General features: G+C 50.2%; 1 protein-coding gene across 1 annotated transcript in view; it reads left to right on the top strand.

Moving 5' to 3' along the window:
- Positions 1-659: 659 nt before the first annotated feature.
- The window catches only part of gda (guanine deaminase), a 51422-nt gene continuing 34716 nt past the window's right edge, over positions 660-17365 (top strand). The window contains exons 1-5 of the mRNA XM_072517371.1: positions 660-1045; positions 5549-5637; positions 6969-7143; positions 12230-12317; positions 13844-13949. Of these exons, the coding sequence (XP_072373472.1) occupies positions 914-1045; positions 5549-5637; positions 6969-7143; positions 12230-12317; positions 13844-13949 (590 nt within the window). The 5' untranslated portion in view covers positions 660-913. The remainder of the gene's footprint in view (positions 1046-5548; positions 5638-6968; positions 7144-12229; positions 12318-13843; positions 13950-17365) is intronic.

Below are 17365 nucleotides of genomic sequence, written 5' to 3'. Positions count from 1 at the left end.
AATCATTATAAACACTTGCCGGGTGTAGGAGTCACCACTGATGTATATATTAGGTGCTTTGTGGTAAGGCCCTGTACTACAGGTACGGGGGTAGTTCCCTGCCGGCTGGCTCCGCCCAGTAGGCGGAGTATAAATATGTGTGCTCCCCGTACCGCAGCAATTTCGTCAGCTGCTGTAGGAGGCCACACATCTCAGTGTAATAAAGCCTCGATTGCATCCAACTCTCGTCTTTGTGTAATTGATCGTGTATCACCGGGCAGCGCGACGGCACATTGGTTAGCACAGTTGCTTCACAGCTCCAGGGTCCAGGGTTCGATTCCCGGCTTGGGACACTGGCTGTGCGGAGTCTGCACATCCTCCACGTGTCTGCGTGGGTTTCCTCCGGGTGCTCCGGTTTCCTCCCACAGTCCAAGGATGTGCAGATGAGGGGATTGGCCGTGATAAATTGCCCCCTTAGTGTCCAAAAAGGTTAGGTGGGGTTACGGGGATAGGGTGGAGTTGCGGGGTGCTCTTTCCAAGGGTCGGTGCCAACTCCATGGCCTAAATAGCACTGCAAATTCTAACACCATTGTCTATAGGTGGGTCACTTAGATATTCACTCTGTCTCTCTCCACAGATGCTGCCAGACCTGTCGAGTTTATCCAGCACTCTGAACTTTCCCTTGTCTGTTTCCTCAACGTGTGCTATTTCTCAATGATCATCCTCCTTCCAGGGACAATCCAGTGGGTCCTTATTGGTTTGTGTGTGTGTGGAGAAGGAACACGCCCTCCAAGGGGATAAATACCGCCCTCGAATCTCACGCTGCCAGCCAGCAACAGTGCGAAGGAGCTTGCAACACAGCGGCGGCTCCCTGGCGCGCCCAGTCCAGGAGCTCAACTCGCCCAGTCCCGAGCGCTGCGCAATTCCACGGGGCATGGCCGGCGGGGTTCCCGCTGCGCTGGGCGGCAGCCTGCGAGTCTTCAAGGGGACATTCATCCATTCCACTGACACCTCCCCATTGGAAATACTGGAGCCCTGTATCCTGGGAGTGAACGGCCTGGGAAAGGTGAGGATTGTTTCAAACGTATTTCCTTTTTCCAAATGGATAAATGTTGTGGGTGGAGGGGGGGGATTTTATCTCCGGCGTTCGCTGCTGCTCCCAAATTTGCAAATAAAAGCGCCGAGGGATATTTGTAACAGGGACATATTCCCAGCTCCAAGTGTCAACTCCAGCTGATTGCTGCAATGCAAATCCTCACCTTGCTCAGAACATACCCTGCAGGTTGCCCTCAGACTGCCATCCTGCCTGCCAATTCCACCCCACACCCTGCCTGGGAGGCAATCGGGATGTTTTTTAAACCCCTCCCTCTCCTGTCGGGAAGCTGTACTCCATCGAGTACACAGTATGGATTTTACACTCTTATCTTTTCTTTCTCCCCCCCCCCACCAATGAGAAACTAGGGTCCATAGTTCAGCACATAAACAGCTCGATACCCTTCATTTAGTCATTACGGCAAGCGAACTCATCCCGGGCGGCACTCTCGACTTCACAGCGCCAGGGTCCCGGGTTCGATTCCAGGCTTGGGTCACTGTCTGTGCGGAGTCTGCGCCTTCTCCCCGTGTCTGCGTGGGTTTCCTCCGGGTGCTCCGGTTTCCTCCCACAAGTCCCGCAACACGTGCTTGTTAGGTGAATCGGACATTCTGAATTCTCCCTCAGTGTACCCGAACAGGCGCCGGAGTGTGGCGACTAGGGGCTTGTCACAGTAACTTCATTGCAGTGTTAATGTAAGCCTACTTGCAACAATAAAGATTATTATTATACCTTCGGGTCTTCCCTGCCATGCTATTCTAGCTTAAAGGGTTGTTTTCCTTTTTTTTTTGTACTTCTAGTAATCCGGTGAGCAATATCCTGGCAAATATTTGTCAATTAAATGTTCAAAGCTCTTGTTGCAAATCCCCGAGCAAGTTCTAACAGAGTGATAGTAAAAGTCAAGTCGCAACAGTCCCAGATGGCCATAGGCTGCTTTCCCCTTTGAGGGGGGAGAGCTGGCCGGGTGGTGATTTAACCCGAGGGTCACCACACCTCAGGCGAGGGGCAAGGTTGAGAAGGTGGGATAACCTCAACCGGTACAGGGAATTGAACTCAGGCATTTGCCGTCCCGCTAATTTAGAGTACCCAATTTTTTTTTCCAATTAAGGGGCAATTTAGCGTGGCCAATCCACCTACCCTGCACATCTTTGGGTTGTGGGGGTGAGACCCACACAGACACGGGGAGAATGGGCAAACTCCACACGGACAGTGACCCAGAGCGGGGATTCGAACCTGGGATCTCAGCGCCGTAGGCAGCAGTGCTAACCACTGCGCCACCCTGCCGCCCTGACAGATAAATGTTTGACACACAGACATGATGGGCCGAATGGCGCCCGAACCGCGAACTCTGTTTCTCTCTCCACAGCTGCTGGCAGACCAGCTGCGTTTATCCAGCACTTTCTGCTATAATTTCAGATGTGCTGCACTCTGCGGTATCTGGCTTGGAAACTGCTTCCGTCACCCTTTCAGGCAGCAGATTGCAGATCACTTCGACTCACTGCCAAATGTTTACTTTCTTCCTGTTGCCTCCTGTCCTTTTGTCAATCGCCTTAAATCTCTGCCCTCTGATTACCCACCCTTCTGCCACCTGAAGCAGAATCTGCCTTTTCACCCTCGCAAACTCCCTGACGATTTTAAACGGGGAGTTAGTTTGCCGCAATGGCTAAATAACCACAGTCGGCTGAGTGAAAGAGTGAGGCATGTTTTCAAATGATCAAAGAGAATATTTACTCATTCCAGTGATTGTTTACAGCAATTGACGTGAGTGAGCAAATGAGACACAAGCCAAAACTCTTCTTTTAGGTGGTGTCTATAGATTTTGGAACGTTCCACAGGGTGACAGGTGAGCCTGTTCACCTGCTGAAGGGATGATATAAACAATCAGAGAGCCACTTGTGGAAGGATTGTGTTGAGGTTGGGGTGATGGAATTTGGAATGCAAACTCTGAACGGGGAGGGACATATGGGACATATTTGAAGAAAGTAGCAATTCCTCGGTAGCACCAAACCTGAATATTGCTGAAAAAAGGGACACGTTGCTGAAGCTTTACATCTTGCACTCATCAGGGCAAAGGCAAGGAGACCAAGAGGTGAATGCTCCGCCTGCGGCAGAGCATTGTGTGTGGGCATGAAGCAGGATTGGCGTTCTCCACTGCTGCGGTCCTCCCCCTCCTTGGGGCGGCAGCGAGCTCCACCCCCCCCCGGCCAGTGGGAGGATACAGATGGGTCATTTGACCACCATTTGCATCCGGTTAACGGATAATGAGCTGTGTGCCTAATTCTCCATGCCCTCCATGATGCTCCCGCCCTCTCAACCGGTATTCGTTTTCTCAGCAGAAAGCACTTAACTGCTTTTCATTGGTGACGTCCTGTGAATCACATTTAGATGTTTATAAACCTTGAGGAGGATGCCCCTACTTGTCAGTTGTGCGGGGGGCGGGGGGGGGTGGCGGCAGGATTTTCATTGTGGGTGGGATGGGGGCCAGCTGCAGGACTGTGGTATCGGGCCGCCCGCTCAGACCAGGAAAAATTCATATCAGGCGAAAGAACTTAGAGCTGGATTCTCCGATTGCCGACGCCAATTTCGGCGATTATGTGGAGAATCCGTTTTGAGGCCGAAATCAGGGTCGGTGCCGTTTTTCGTACGCTCCGCCCTCTCAGAAACAGCATCATCGCTGAGAACGGCGCACGCTGTTGGGGTGGCCTCAGGACGTCACCTGAGGCCCTCCCCCGATGCTCCGCCCCCAATGGCCAACTTCCCAACGGCGTGGGGCGCGTGGGTTCAGAGTTTTTGTGGACCTCGCGTGGCGGCTGCGTACTGTGCCCAGCACCGCCACAGTCAGGGGGTGGGGGAGCCGTTCCGCTGGCCGGGGGGATGTGGCGGGGACTGGGGGGACTATTGGAGGGGTGGTCCACGGTGGCGAGGGAGATTACAGGGGGGACACTATCTGGCAGGCCGGGTGTGCGCGCGATTGGTGCCATGTTGCATGGCGTGACCGCTGAAGGTCGCCGCTGTGCAGATGCGCGGCCAAGGACTCAGCAACTCTCCGGCCGTTTCTGTCGGAGACGCTGAGGGTTTAACGTGGCGTGGCTGCTAGCCCCCCCCCCACCGGGCGGAGCATCGGTGCGGGGGCGGTGCCGGCTTTTTCGTCATAGCACTAGACACTTCCTCCGCACACAGCCTCAAAATCAGAGAACCCGCCCAATGTCTCCCAAACCGAGAATCCTGCCCCAAATTTAAAACAATCCCAGCAATATGTGTGTGGCAGAGAAGGTTGCTGATTGGCAAGTTCGGCATCATCCAAAAGCCACGCTGCACCAGAACGTCAGCTCGCTGTGTGCAGCATGGCCGATAACAGCCAGGAGAACCAGCTCCCAGCATCTACCAGCTCGCCGCGCATCCTGAGATCCAACATGATCTCGCGAGATGTTGCAATGTGAATCTCGCCCACATTACTTTTTGGCAATTCTGCACATTACTGCGGGGCAATTAATCTCACTCTAATGTGCAGATTATCGAGGTACCTGAGGCTTTGAGGTTCATCCCCTTCGCCTCAGGGATCTCGGGCGAGCGCCGTTCAGCACTTGTCCCCCACAAATGGGGAACAGGTGGAACAGCATTTGCAGGGGTCTCTCAGAGGATCGGAGGCCCCCAGGTGTATGCCCTTTGGGCTGGGTGGTTCCCTGGCACTGCTGGTGCCACGTGGGCACCCTGGTAGTGCCAGCCTGGCACCTTGGCACTGCCACCTGAATTTCAGCCTGGCTCTGCCAAGGTGCCAAGCTGGCATTTGTTACGCACGCAATCGGGTGCGGGTGGGGGGGTGGGGGGCTCCCATGTTCTGTGGAAGCCATCTTCCGGCCCATGGATGGCGAATTTAATTTTCTCGATTCGGAGAAACTCCGAGAGGTCGGACAGCCAGTCTGCAGCTTTGGGTGGTGCTGCTGACCGCCAGCCGAGCAGGATTCTCCGGCGGGCGATCAGGGAGGCAAAGGCAAGGGCGTCCGCCCTCCTCCCCATGAAGATATTCGGCTGGTCTCGTACCCCAAAGACCGCCACTCTCGGGCATGGCTCCACCCTCTTCTCCCACCACCTTGGACATTGCCTCGAAGAAGGCTGTCCAGAACCCGGCAAGTCTGGGGCAAGACCAGAACGTGTGGGCGTGGTTGTGAAACAGTTAATGTTTCGGCTTGTGATGGTCCTTCCTTCCTGAGAACTCTATAATTTTTCTAACGAAGTTTCCCAGACCAGCACCTGGTCTTGATGTCAGTTGCTATTTGCTCAGGTGACGGTAATGAGGTGGACCCTTAGAATACAGGCAGGCTCGAGGGCAGCTATTGAGTGGATTGAACTCCTGACGTCACGCCCTAGCTTCCAATTATACATGTCTCTCATCAGAAAATATAGGCTCCCGTCCCACTGCGCCATTCTTGCTTCTCAATTGGTTGTACAGAATAAACCGTATTTCTTGTTTCCTTGCAGATCGTTTTCATCGAGACTGTTGATAAAGAACAGGAGTTGTCCGAAAAATGGCATTTCAAGAGAGAGAACATCAGAGAGCTTCAACCGAGGTTGGTGAGCGCTGAGTATCACTGAGCAAGATCCTCACTCATTGGATATGTATCTCAGGAAATCATTTGTAGTTAGACACATCTGCAGCGCCCTCATGAATTTGCAATATGCGTAATGGCTGGTGGCGTTTTGCATTTGCATTCAAATGTTCCTATTTTAAAGTGTTTCTTGTTTTCCAATTCCAACTTCCTCATTTTGTGTCTGGGTTTTTTTTATTGACGCCTGAGCCTGTCCGCGTCGGGGAATTTCCGGCTCCCCCAGCCGCCTGTCTCTTGGTCGTGGCGCCGTTACCCGGCGGCGGGTTCTCTCCTCAATTGCCAGTGGGATTTCCCATTGAGGCCGCCCCATGCCGCCGGGAACGCCGCCGGTGAGGGTGCGCTGCCGGCGGGAAAAGAAAATCCCAACAGCCGGAAGACCCTGGCCCAGAATTCCCAATTCCGTGCAATACAGCCCTCAGACGTGACTGAGGAGGGCGAACGAAAGGCCGACGCAGGTTGGAATTGAGGAGGTGAGGAGGGGGGGTGAGGAGGAGGAGGAGGAGGGGTGAGGAGGAGGAGGGGTAGTGAGGAGGAGGTGTGGTGCGGAGGAGGAGGAGGTGTGGTGCGGAGGAGGAGGAGGAGGAGGGGTAGTGCAGAGGCGGTGTGGCGGAGTAACGGAATGAGGGGGTGAGAGATCGGGGGTGGGGAGGGGTGCTGCCGAATGGGTGTTGGGGAGGTTAGAGCCCCGGACGGAATGGTGCGGGGGCGAGGTTGCTTCTATCATCGCACTCTGAAACTATACCAGCGACTTCTCCAGTTCTCCAAGCCCAGAACAAGAGCCATCGATATAAGATAGTCACGATTAAATCCATTCGAGACTTCCAGCGAACCCTCGTTACCCGGAGAGTGGTGAGAATGTGGTGTGGACAGTCGATAAACAACAAGGGAGAAAGAAATGAAAGGATAGGCTGATAGGGTGAAGTGAAGAGGGGCTGGGAGGAGGCCTGTGTGGAACATACGAGACCGGCACAAACTAGCTGGGCCGAATGGCCTGTTTTTGTGCTGTAAATTCTCTCTCATTCCTTTACACCTTGGAATTGGAGGTGTCATTGTTGACCTGTGCCCTGCCTGAATCCAGGAAGTTTGGACCCTGCAGTTTTTTTTCAATATGATGCCCTCTCATTCCGCTAATCTCCAGTTGATTATTTTTCAACCGATAACAAGTTAGCAATTATTTCTACTGTGTGAAAGTGTTAATTGTTTTGCTGTCGCTGTCATGTTTTGCATCGAATCGGGTTAAATGTTAAAGGGTGGAGACTCAGCATTAACAATCCATTTTCTTTTCAATTCAGGGCGGAATTCTTTATTCCAGGATTGATTGACACGCATATCCATGCATCCCAATATCCCAACATGGGAGCTTGCATGGATCTACCACTTCTTGAATGGTTGGTCAAATATACCTTTCCTGTTGAAGCCAAATTCAAAGACCTGAAGTTTGCAGAGGACACCTACTCCAAAGTGGTGGTATGTGCAACGTGATCTTTTTCGGTTCTCTGGTCGAAGGCAGGTCCGACGCACAATGCTGCGATCTCCATCATGGTTAGGGCAAGGAGGCGGCCCCCAAATCCACGCCAGCTTAAATGGGGGGACCATAAATTACCCCTTAGCATCACAAAGGTGCGCCGGTTAGGTGGGGTTACGGAGATTGGGTGGGGGAGCGAGCCTAGCTAGGGTGCTCCTTCAGGGGGCCAGTGCAGACTCGATGGGCTGAATGGCCTCCTTCTGCACTGTAGGGATTCTATGGATTTCTGTGAACTAGGAGCAGGAGGAGGCCATTCGGCCCCTCGAGCTTGCTCCGCCATTCAATAGGATGGTGGCTGATCTGATTGTGGCCTCAACTCCACATTCCTTCCACCCCCCTCCCCGCCCCGATAATCTTTGACTCCCTTGATAGTCAAGAATCTACCTACCACTGCCTTAAAATTGCCCAATGGCCCTGCTCCCAAATCTCCCTGGGGGAAGAGAGTTCCAAAATTCACCAGTCCATGCATGTTATAGCCTGGTGTTATGGTGGAGGCTCCAGTTTAATCCCATCACACAGCTGACCAGGAATCTCTCCCGATCTGCCAGCCACGGGGATGTACTGGAGGGATTTGCATGATTTTGAATGCACGTTACTCGGCCGTTCAGTCCTGGGGTGGGACCTGAACTCACAGCTTCTGGCTCAGAGACAGGAATGCAAACCACTGCGCCACAAGACCTCAATCCAACGTAATAATGCACCCCAATTACTTTGTTGCCCTATTCCTCGCATTTTTATGGTAGGAGGCGTCCGTGAATAAAATGCTGCTCGACCTTACATGCAGCAAACACTGTTTGAAGCCATATGTTTGTCACGTGACTGCCTTCGCCACCTTCCTCACTGGAATTCTGTCAGTCATTAATGCTGTAATATGGCACAGAAAGAGGCCACTCGGCCCATCAAGTCCGTGCTATCCCTCTGTAGACCAATCCAGTCAGTCCCATTCCCCAGTTGTACCCCTGCAACTTGAGATCCTTCAAGGGCGGGTGGCAGGGTGGCGCAGTGGTTACCACTTCTGCCTCACGCCGCCGAGGACCCGGGTTCGATTCCGGCTCCGGGTCACTGCCCGTGTAGAGTTTGCACATTCTCCCTGTGTCTGCGTGGGTGACGCCCCCCCACATCCCAAAGATGTGCAGGGTAGGTGCACTGGCCACTTCATTGGAAAAAAATAATTAGGTACTCTAAATTTATTTTATAAAAAGTTCCCTCAAGCGCACAATTGTTGATTCTCTCCGCTTCCATCACCCACCTTGGCAGCGATTTTCGTAACACACCAATTATTCAGCAAACCCAACTTAAAATTGGATTAGTATTCCGATCTCGCACTGTCCGACTGTAATTAATTCAGTCAGTTGTGTTTACTGTGTTTAGAAAATGCTTGTGAAGTATCAATCCAGTTCGACCTATCGAATACATATCTAATCTCACTATTACTACCACGTTATGTTGGTGATTCATATCCTGGCCAAGTCCCTAATAAATGCAAAAAACACTGAGCAATTTTCCGATAAATATTTATCAAAGGACCAAATGAATCTTTATTCTCCACCTTAAGTCCTCAGCAAGGCACTCAGTTTGGTGCCTACTCCTAGATTAAATGATGCCCATGTTTTCCCGCACATGTTGCTTCGCATCAATTCATTGAAAAATGTTTCATTATTTTGGATGGAATGTGTTACAATCCCCTACAGGGACACAGCAACCGCTTCCTCTCCTACAGATATTTTAAGGTTATTGACAACCCAAGAAGACAAAAGAATCATCAATGTGCTAAAAACAGTCTGGAAAATCAGTAATATGCTAAAAGCATTTACAAAACACACCAAAAAAACAAAATCACCAGCTCTCAAGACAGCACCCCCCCCCCCCCACCCCACCCCAGCCCCAATAGTAGCCCCACATCAGTGGTTTGGTACCCAGACGAGCAGCACAGACCACGGGGAAAGGACACACACCGCGGTGCAGGACACGGTGTGTGAGAGAGAGAGAGAGAGAAAACACCCCTCTCCTCCCAAGGGGGGCGCAGTTCAACCCAAAACAGGTCCCTTAAACCAGGCATTGTCAAACTCGGGGGCGCGACCCGCGGGCGGGTGTCGGGAGGGTCGCGGAGCCGTCCGTCGCGGCGCTCCCGATCGCGCAAATCCGTGCACAGCAGCCGGCTGCGAGCGGCCTTCAAAATGGCCAGGAACAGGTAAAAAAAAATTGCCCGCACTGCTCATGCGCACCGATGATCGGGCACGCATGGGCAGTGCAGCCACATTTTTTTTTATACGGTCGCAGCCTTTTTATTTTACAAGTTCGGGGGGGCCAAAGGGACCATTGGGGCCAAAGGGACCCAAAACCATTTCCTCCATTTTTGTCAGCAACAAACAAGGTAAGAGAAAATGGTGGGTCGCGCAGGTCGGCCGGCGTGGGTCACGAAGGTCGGCCGGGTAGGGTTGCGAAGGTCGGCCGGGTAGGGTTGCGAAGGTCGGCCGGGTAGGGTTGCGAAGGTCGGCCGGGTAGGGTTGCGAAGGTCGGCCAGTTTGGGTCCCGAAGGTTGGCCAGTTGGTAAAAATGGGTCCCTGGAAAAAAAGTTTCTTTTAAAGACAGGTTCAGTGTCTGAACATCCCATTTTGTTTTTGCTTCTGTCATGCAAGAGTGCCTTTAAAAAATGGATGTGTAAACAATGTACCTTTAAGAAAACAGTGATGTCAGAGAGTGGGTGGGGCTGGGCTTTAGGTCAGCCATTTTGCAGGTTTTTAGTTTCAGTTTTAAAAGCAGTGTCTGTGTGTTTCCAGAGAGCTGCAAGTTTTGCAGTTTGGTTTTGCTGAGAGCAGTTTAAAAGTAGAAAGCCAGTTTGCGACAGTCTCTGCCATTCTACAGAAAAAATATATATCCTTTAACCTGATGTGATACTGTTTGAAGGTGTTAAGTCTCTTGGAAGTTTGAAGGAACATTTTAAGGAATTATTTACTGTTGCAATATTTTCTGAGTTATCTTTGAAGTAAGGGGTGTTAAGAGATCTAATGTTTATTTAAGATGTTAAGTTGAGTTCATGGAATAAACAGTGTTTAAAAACCCACGTGTCCATAATTGTAATCCCACACCTAGAGAACAAGCTGTGTGCTAGGAAAAGCAACAAATCCATTAAAGGGAGAGGTTGGTTGAACTCCATGATACATTTTGGGGTTCTGAAAAGCCTCGCCCGTAACACTTCCAATTGATTCCTTTAGTGTGAAATCTGGCTTATTAATAGCGCAGTTAGATCAAATTTGACTCATTTGAAATGGATTCAATCCTGGATGCAGGAAACTCCATTGGTCGGCTGCCGGGATGGGGGATCCCGCTGCGGGCGGAGGCGCACCGCACCAGAAAACGGAGTGCGTTGGGACAGAGAATCCCGCCCGGGATATTGTGGAATAAGAGATGCAGAACGAGGAGAGTGAGCAGCCTTGATAGTCCTTGCAGCTAACCTATTTCCCTTTTCCAAGTAAACTCAGCATCTTTCGTAAACAGACTTTCAAGGGGGCGTTCAAACGTTGAGCCTTGTGGTTCAGTAGAAGGCCAAACGCTATAGGGTGCTTTCAGCAAAGATGTCCCTGCTGACGTTACTTTTGTATTCTCCAATCTGCTGTTGGCTGCAAAAGCAAGCAGAGCTTCAACTAAAAGCTTTCCAAATGCGAAGAGCTTGCTCCATGTGACAACTGGTGGCTGATTCATGAAGGAAAGCAACTGCTAATCTGTTCATATCACTAAAGTAGCTTTCAACCCGCATGGTCAAAACCATTGACATTCACTCGGAAGATCGGGAGTTCTCCTGTATTACCTGATAGCTCTGGAGACAGAAATTTTGAGACCTTATTGTTCTTATTGCTTTGGGTTAAGTGTGACAAAGGCAGGGGCAAAATTTCACATGGCCATGGTCTCGACGCGTTCACAATAGTCCAACTTTTGGAAGCTTCTAGAAGCCAACTTGCAGTTCCAAAAGTCAGGTGACCTGTGACAGCCATCTTAAAGTATCATTTTTAAAGAGAATTTTCATTTCAATTTTGTAATGCCGCCATGTCTGCTTGGCATAGGGCAGCACGGTGGCGCAGTGGTTAGCATTGCAGTCTCGCGGCGCCGAGGTCCCAGGTTCGATCCTGGCTCTGGGTCACTGTCCGTGTGGAGTTTGCACATTCTCCCTGTGTTTGCGTGGGTTTCATCCCCACAACACAAAGATGTGCAGGGTAGGTGGATTGAACATGCTAAATTGCCCCTTAAATTGGAAATAAATGAATAGGGTACTCTAAATTTAAAAAAAACAACAACAAAAAAATGCCTGCTTGGCATGACACAACAAAACAAAAAACATTGGGATACATTTTTAGCAGAATAGTATTGAGAAGTTATGCTAAACTTGTATTGAACACTGGTTAGACCACGCTAGAACTCCTGTAGACAGTTCTGGCCTCCATATTATAAAAACAATAGAGAGGCACTGGTGGACCTGCAAAGAAAGGATGAAAAAAAATCTGAGTGAGGTTGTATCAGGGAAGACCGAATAGACTGGGATCCCTTTCTCTAGAAGAAGACAAGACTGAGGGACGATGTGGTAGAGATTTTTAAAATAATAATGGAGGTTGATAGGGTAAACGTAGGTAAATGCCACCAGCGATACAGTCCAAACCTGGAACCATCAATGTAACCGAGTCAAAAACAATTCCAACAACGAATTGAGAACAGGGAATGGTTGAGGCAAATATCACGGATGTATTTAAGGGGAAACTCGATAAACACACGAGGGAGAGTGGAATCGAAGGTTAAGTTGATAGAGTGACCTGCAGAAAGAGAGTTTTGGAAGGAGCGTAAATACCAATCTCGGAAAATTGGAGAGAATGGCCTTTTTCTGAGATGTAAATTCTTTGTAGGAAGAGGTTCTCCCTCTTTTAATGAGATTTTACTGCATGGACAAAGGAAATCCTAGAGGACAGAAATGAATGTTATTTTTTTTAACAAAGGAGAGATTAGAAGCTTCTCACTAACGATGCGTTCCTTATTTGACAGAGAAGAACTCTGAGAAATGGTACCACCACCGCATGTTATTTTGCAACCATCCACACAGACTCATCGTTGAAGCTTTGCGAAGTCGTAGGTAAGTCGTTAACGTAAGCGTTCACGGTAGATATCAGTTTGGGGTGGGGGGGGGGGGGCGTAGGGATCAGGGATGAGATTTGGAGTGATTTCCGTTTGTCCAGTACCCTGGTAAGCAGCTAAAATGGAAAATTTGGCATTCCGACATTTGCCCCAATTCGATTTTCCAAGGTCGGAGCCAGCGTGAAGATCAGGCCTGGGGAGTACACACTGGGTGTGACTGGCACCGATTTTATGAATTTATACAAATCATTATTTGTATAATGATAGCACGGTAGCATAGTGGTTAGCACAGTTGCTTCACATCTCCAGGGTCCCAGGTCCGATTCCCAGCTAGGTCACTGTCTGTGCGGAGTCTGCACGTTCTCCCCGTGTCTGCGTGGGTTTCCTCCGGGTGCTCCAGTTTCCTCCCACGGTCCAAAGATGTGCAGGTTAGGTGGATTGGCCATGCCCTTTAGTGTCCAGAGATGTGCAGATTAGGTGGGGTTACTGAGACAGGGCAGGGGAGTGGGCCTAGCTAGGGTACTCTCTCAGAGGGTCGGTGCAGATCGATGGGCTGAATGGCCTCCTTCTGCACAGTCGGGTTTCTGCGAATCCTTCCAACCTGACAAACCTCCAGCAACTTTCATCACTGCCGCACTGGCGGCTTTGGCTCCTTCACATGCCTTCGGCCCCAAATTCAACTACGCCCCCCCCTCCCTCCCACCCCCCCCTCCACCACCACCCTCCAAGCCCATCGCCTGCGAGATGCCCACGTCTGGGGTGTTCATCTATCCCGTCCAGTGAATGAGATAGTTTCCCTTTGATCCCCTGGAACCAGGTACCAATACTGGCAGCTGTTTTGATAAGATGCAAACTAATGCGAATGACATTTGCACGACTTGCCGTGAGGAAGAGCGACCCGCCAGATTCTCCGAGCCCCCCACCCGCCATCAAACCTGCTGCGGGTGAGTTTTGGGAATTCCGTCCTCCCTTCCTAACAGCACTGTGGGTGTACCTACGCCACAGGGACCAAAGCGGTTCATGAAAGCAACTCATCACCTCCCTCTCATTGGGTAATTAGGGGTGGGCATTAATTGCCACCCCATGAACGAATAGCAAAATAAAAACTCGTTACGTAGCCCGGTGTCACGTTTTGTTTGGCAATCACTCCAGTGAAGCACCGAGGGACCTTTAACTACATTAAGTGCATTATAGAAATACAAGTTGTTGGTGTTGATCGGGTCTGAACGTTCTGGGCGGGATTCTCCGGTCCGCCAGCCGTGTTCTCCGGCAGGGCGCGTCACTCGACCCCTTCAGGAGAGATGGGATTAGGTGGGGCTAATTGGAGGAGGTAAACTGGATTGGCTGGGAGTGCCACCTGGCATGTGTCCGTCCAGGTTACCGACCTGCACAAAAGCCAACAATGCTCTCGTTAACCCGGGTGTAACAATAGTGACTGCATTAAGTTGGAACAAATTGAGAGACATTTCTGCTTGTTACAAAGCTGTGAACAAAACTATGTGTATTCCCTTTTCTTTTGTGCAGATAGATTGGGCCAGCGTGCGTTCGTGGGTAAAGTTTGCATGGACCTTAATGAGCTGTTTCCCGAGTATAAGGAATTGTTGAGCGAATCTGTGAATGAAACTGAAAGGTAAAACTCAAATTGCTCTGCATTGTCAAGTACTTCAGCTTTCAAACAAGTGGTCATTTGTTTATGCTTCCATTGACTAAATGATGTACCCATGATAATTAATTTAAAGACTGTTCCAAATTGTACTTGCTTGTTTGCCTTGCCATGGGCCAAGATTTGTTGGAGTGGAATGTAGCACAGCAGATGCCTCCCCCCCCCCGCCCCCACCCCCCTGCAATGTAGCTGGGAAAGCGAGCTGATGTGGACGCAGTGAGGGTGACTGGAATCCAAGAACACACTGAACAATGAGACCAACTGTCTTATTCCTCCGCCAATGAAATTGATAAAGATGAACAATAGAAAAGGAACTGGGGCGGGAAGGTGGTTAGCACTGCTGCCTCACAAGTGCCAGGGACCCGAGTTCAATCCCGACCTCGGGTCACTGTCTGTGCAGAGTCTGCACGTTCTCCCCGTGTCTGCGTGGGTTTCCTCCGGGTGCTCCGGTTTCCTCCCACAGTCCAAAGATGTGCAGGTTAGGTGGGATTGCGGGGATAGGGAAAGGGAGTGGGCTTTGGTAGGGTACTCTTTCAGAGGGACAGTGTAGACCCGATGGGCAGGATGGCCTCCAGCTGCACTGTAAGGATTCTGAAAAAAAATCGGGTACAGAAAGAGAAATAAAGAGAGGGAAAAAACTAGGAAAGGATTAAGAAAGATGAAAAAGAGACGCAAGAGAAAGCAAGAATATATTTTTTTTAAATTAAAACTTGATGTCTTATATTGCAGCTGTATAGAACCTTAGTTAGGCCACACTTGGAGGATAGTGTTCAATTCTGGTCACCACACTACCAGAAGGATGTGGAGGCTTTAGAGAGGATGCAGAAGAGATTTACCAGGATGGTGCCTGGTATGGAGGGCATTAGCTATGAGGAGCGGTTGAATAAACTCAGTTTGTTCTCACTGGAACGATGGAGGTTGAGGGGCGACCTGATAGAGGTCTACAAAATTATGAGGGGCATAGACAGAGTGGATAGTCAGAGGCTTTTTCCCAGGGTAGAGGGGTCAATTACTAGGGGGCATAGGTGTAAGGTGCGAGGGGCAAGGTTTAGAGGAGATGTACGAGGCAAGTTTTTTACACAGAGGGTAGTGGGTGCCTGGAACTCGCTGCCGGAGGAGGTGGTGGAAGCAGGGACGATAGTGACATTTAAGGGGCATCTTGACAAATACATGAATAGGATGGGAATAGAGGGATACGGACCCAGGAAGTGTAGAAGATTGTAGTTTAGGCGGGCAGTATGGTCGGCACGGGCTTGGAGGGCCGAAGGGCCTGTTCCTGTGCTGTACTTTTCTTTGTCCTTTGTTATAATCTCGAAAAACAATTCATTACATGTAGCAAATAGATTGGACTTTTTAATTGTTCCCTTTCTGGGCTAGAGAGGTTGATTGTCATTTCAATGATAGATATCATATCATATTGAAAGAAAAGAAATAGAGCTTTGCTTTTTTGGAACATCTTTCCCAACCAGAGGACATTCCAAAACAGTTTATAGTCAACTAACCACTGTTGAAGTATAAACAGCTAGTCTCACTCTAAACCACTCTCCCCGGTTATACCTGAGATGTTTTGATCTAACACCCTTCACCTCAGAGACCTCGGGTGAGCGCCGTTCAGTACTGGTTCCCAGAAACGGGGACCAAGCGGAACGGCACTTGTGGGGTCTCCCAGAGGATCAGAGGCCCCCAGGTGCTTGCCCTCTGGGCAGGGTGGCACCCTGGCCCTGCTAGTGGCACTGAGGCACCCTGACAGTGTCACCTGTGTGCCAGCCTGGCACTTCCAAGGTGCCCAGGTGGCATTGACAAGGGCCCTGCCAGGCTGACAGTGCCAGTGTGCCAGGTTGGCATTTCCCCCACGGCGAGGATCGTGCCCGGGGGTGCTGTGTGCCTGTGAGCAGGGGCGCAGGGGCACCCAAGAACCCCCTTAGAGGTGAGCTGGAGCTTGGGGGGGAACGTGTTGGAGGGTCGAGAGATCAGGACACCATTTTAAAATGCCGTCCCAATCTCTTCCTGCGCTAAGGAGGTCCGACGAGCGGAGATACTTAGCGCAGGAAAGAGGAATAAGTGCAGCCTCGGCAGGGCATTCCCCGGTGAGGCCCCGAATTGAAACAGAGTCCGATAGATAGCTGCGAGCGCCAGGAGTAACCCAGCTAACTGTGCTCGTCATGGGACTGTTAGATTGGTTAGATTGCGCCTCGTGTTTGTGTGAAACTATCAGAGGCCGAGTAAATCAACCAGTAACTCACAACCCAAGGTATTTCTCATCATCCCCGTCAATCGCCACATGATTGCCTCATTAATAATAGCATGCGGAATTAACATACCGTTACCAGGCAAGATCCATTTCAGTGTTGTAGTCACCACAGGTCCTCTGTTCAGAGTTCTGGGTGTCAACAGTTCATTCACTTTCCAGTTGTTACTGACCAACAAGGATTCCGGGGGCCAACTTTCCTGGAATCAGGACCGAGTCAATGAATCCCTCTCCCCCCTGGATAAAGGACAACCAAAGAAGGGAGTGAAGCTGCCTGATGCCAGGTCCCCTCTCCCATTCCCTTGCTTCCCCACAGGATCAGAACGAGGTTTGCAACTACGGCAGGTGGCCTTTTTTTAAGTCTTACAGTTTCTTCGGTCACCAATAGAAACAGACATCCTTTGGACAAATATTAGAAATTTAGAGTACCCAATTCATTTTTGTTCCAATTAAGGGGCAATTTAGCGTGGCCAATCCACCTACCCTGCACAACTTTGGGTTGTGGGGGTGACACCCACGCAGACACGGGGAGAATGTACACACTCCGCACGGACAGTGACCCGGGACGGGATCGAACCCGGGTCCTCGGCGGCGTGAGGCAGCAGTGCTAACCACTGCGCCACAGAACTGTAAGACTTGAGGGGGCTTGATATTGGGAAATGTTCTTAGAAATAATCAGCATATGTACCGTACAGTATTGGTGTTCTTGGCTAATGATAGTTCTTTTTCCAATGTAGTGTTATGATGAAGGAACCTTTAGGAGATAGTTTTAGGCACCTATCAATCTAACAAAAAGATTTGTAGAGTTGCTGCTTAATATAAAGATGCCTGAAGACCTTAAATCTTCAATGCCAACTCAGGATTATTGGGATTATCAATATCGTCTCCATTTGTGCTTTCTGGAACACTCTGGGAATCAGAGGACACGGAGAGCCAAACAGACACAAATCCAGATTTGGATTCAAACATGCAGCACATTGTAGCTGACAATGTTTGATATAAGCGCTTCCCTAACCAGCGTCGCCCACGTCCCCGAAATGAATTTTTAAAAAAATAACCTCCAGGTAATTCAATGGCAACAACTTACATTTATGTAGCGCCTTTAACATAGGAAAATATCCCAGGATTCTTCACA

The sequence above is a fragment of the Scyliorhinus torazame genome, chromosome 9 (assembly GCF_047496885.1).
Source record: "Scyliorhinus torazame isolate Kashiwa2021f chromosome 9, sScyTor2.1, whole genome shotgun sequence".
NCBI classification, from domain to species: Eukaryota; Metazoa; Chordata; class Chondrichthyes; order Carcharhiniformes; family Scyliorhinidae; genus Scyliorhinus; species Scyliorhinus torazame.
Note: the sequence above shows the minus strand (reverse complement) of the source record. Positions and strands in the feature narration are given on the sequence as shown.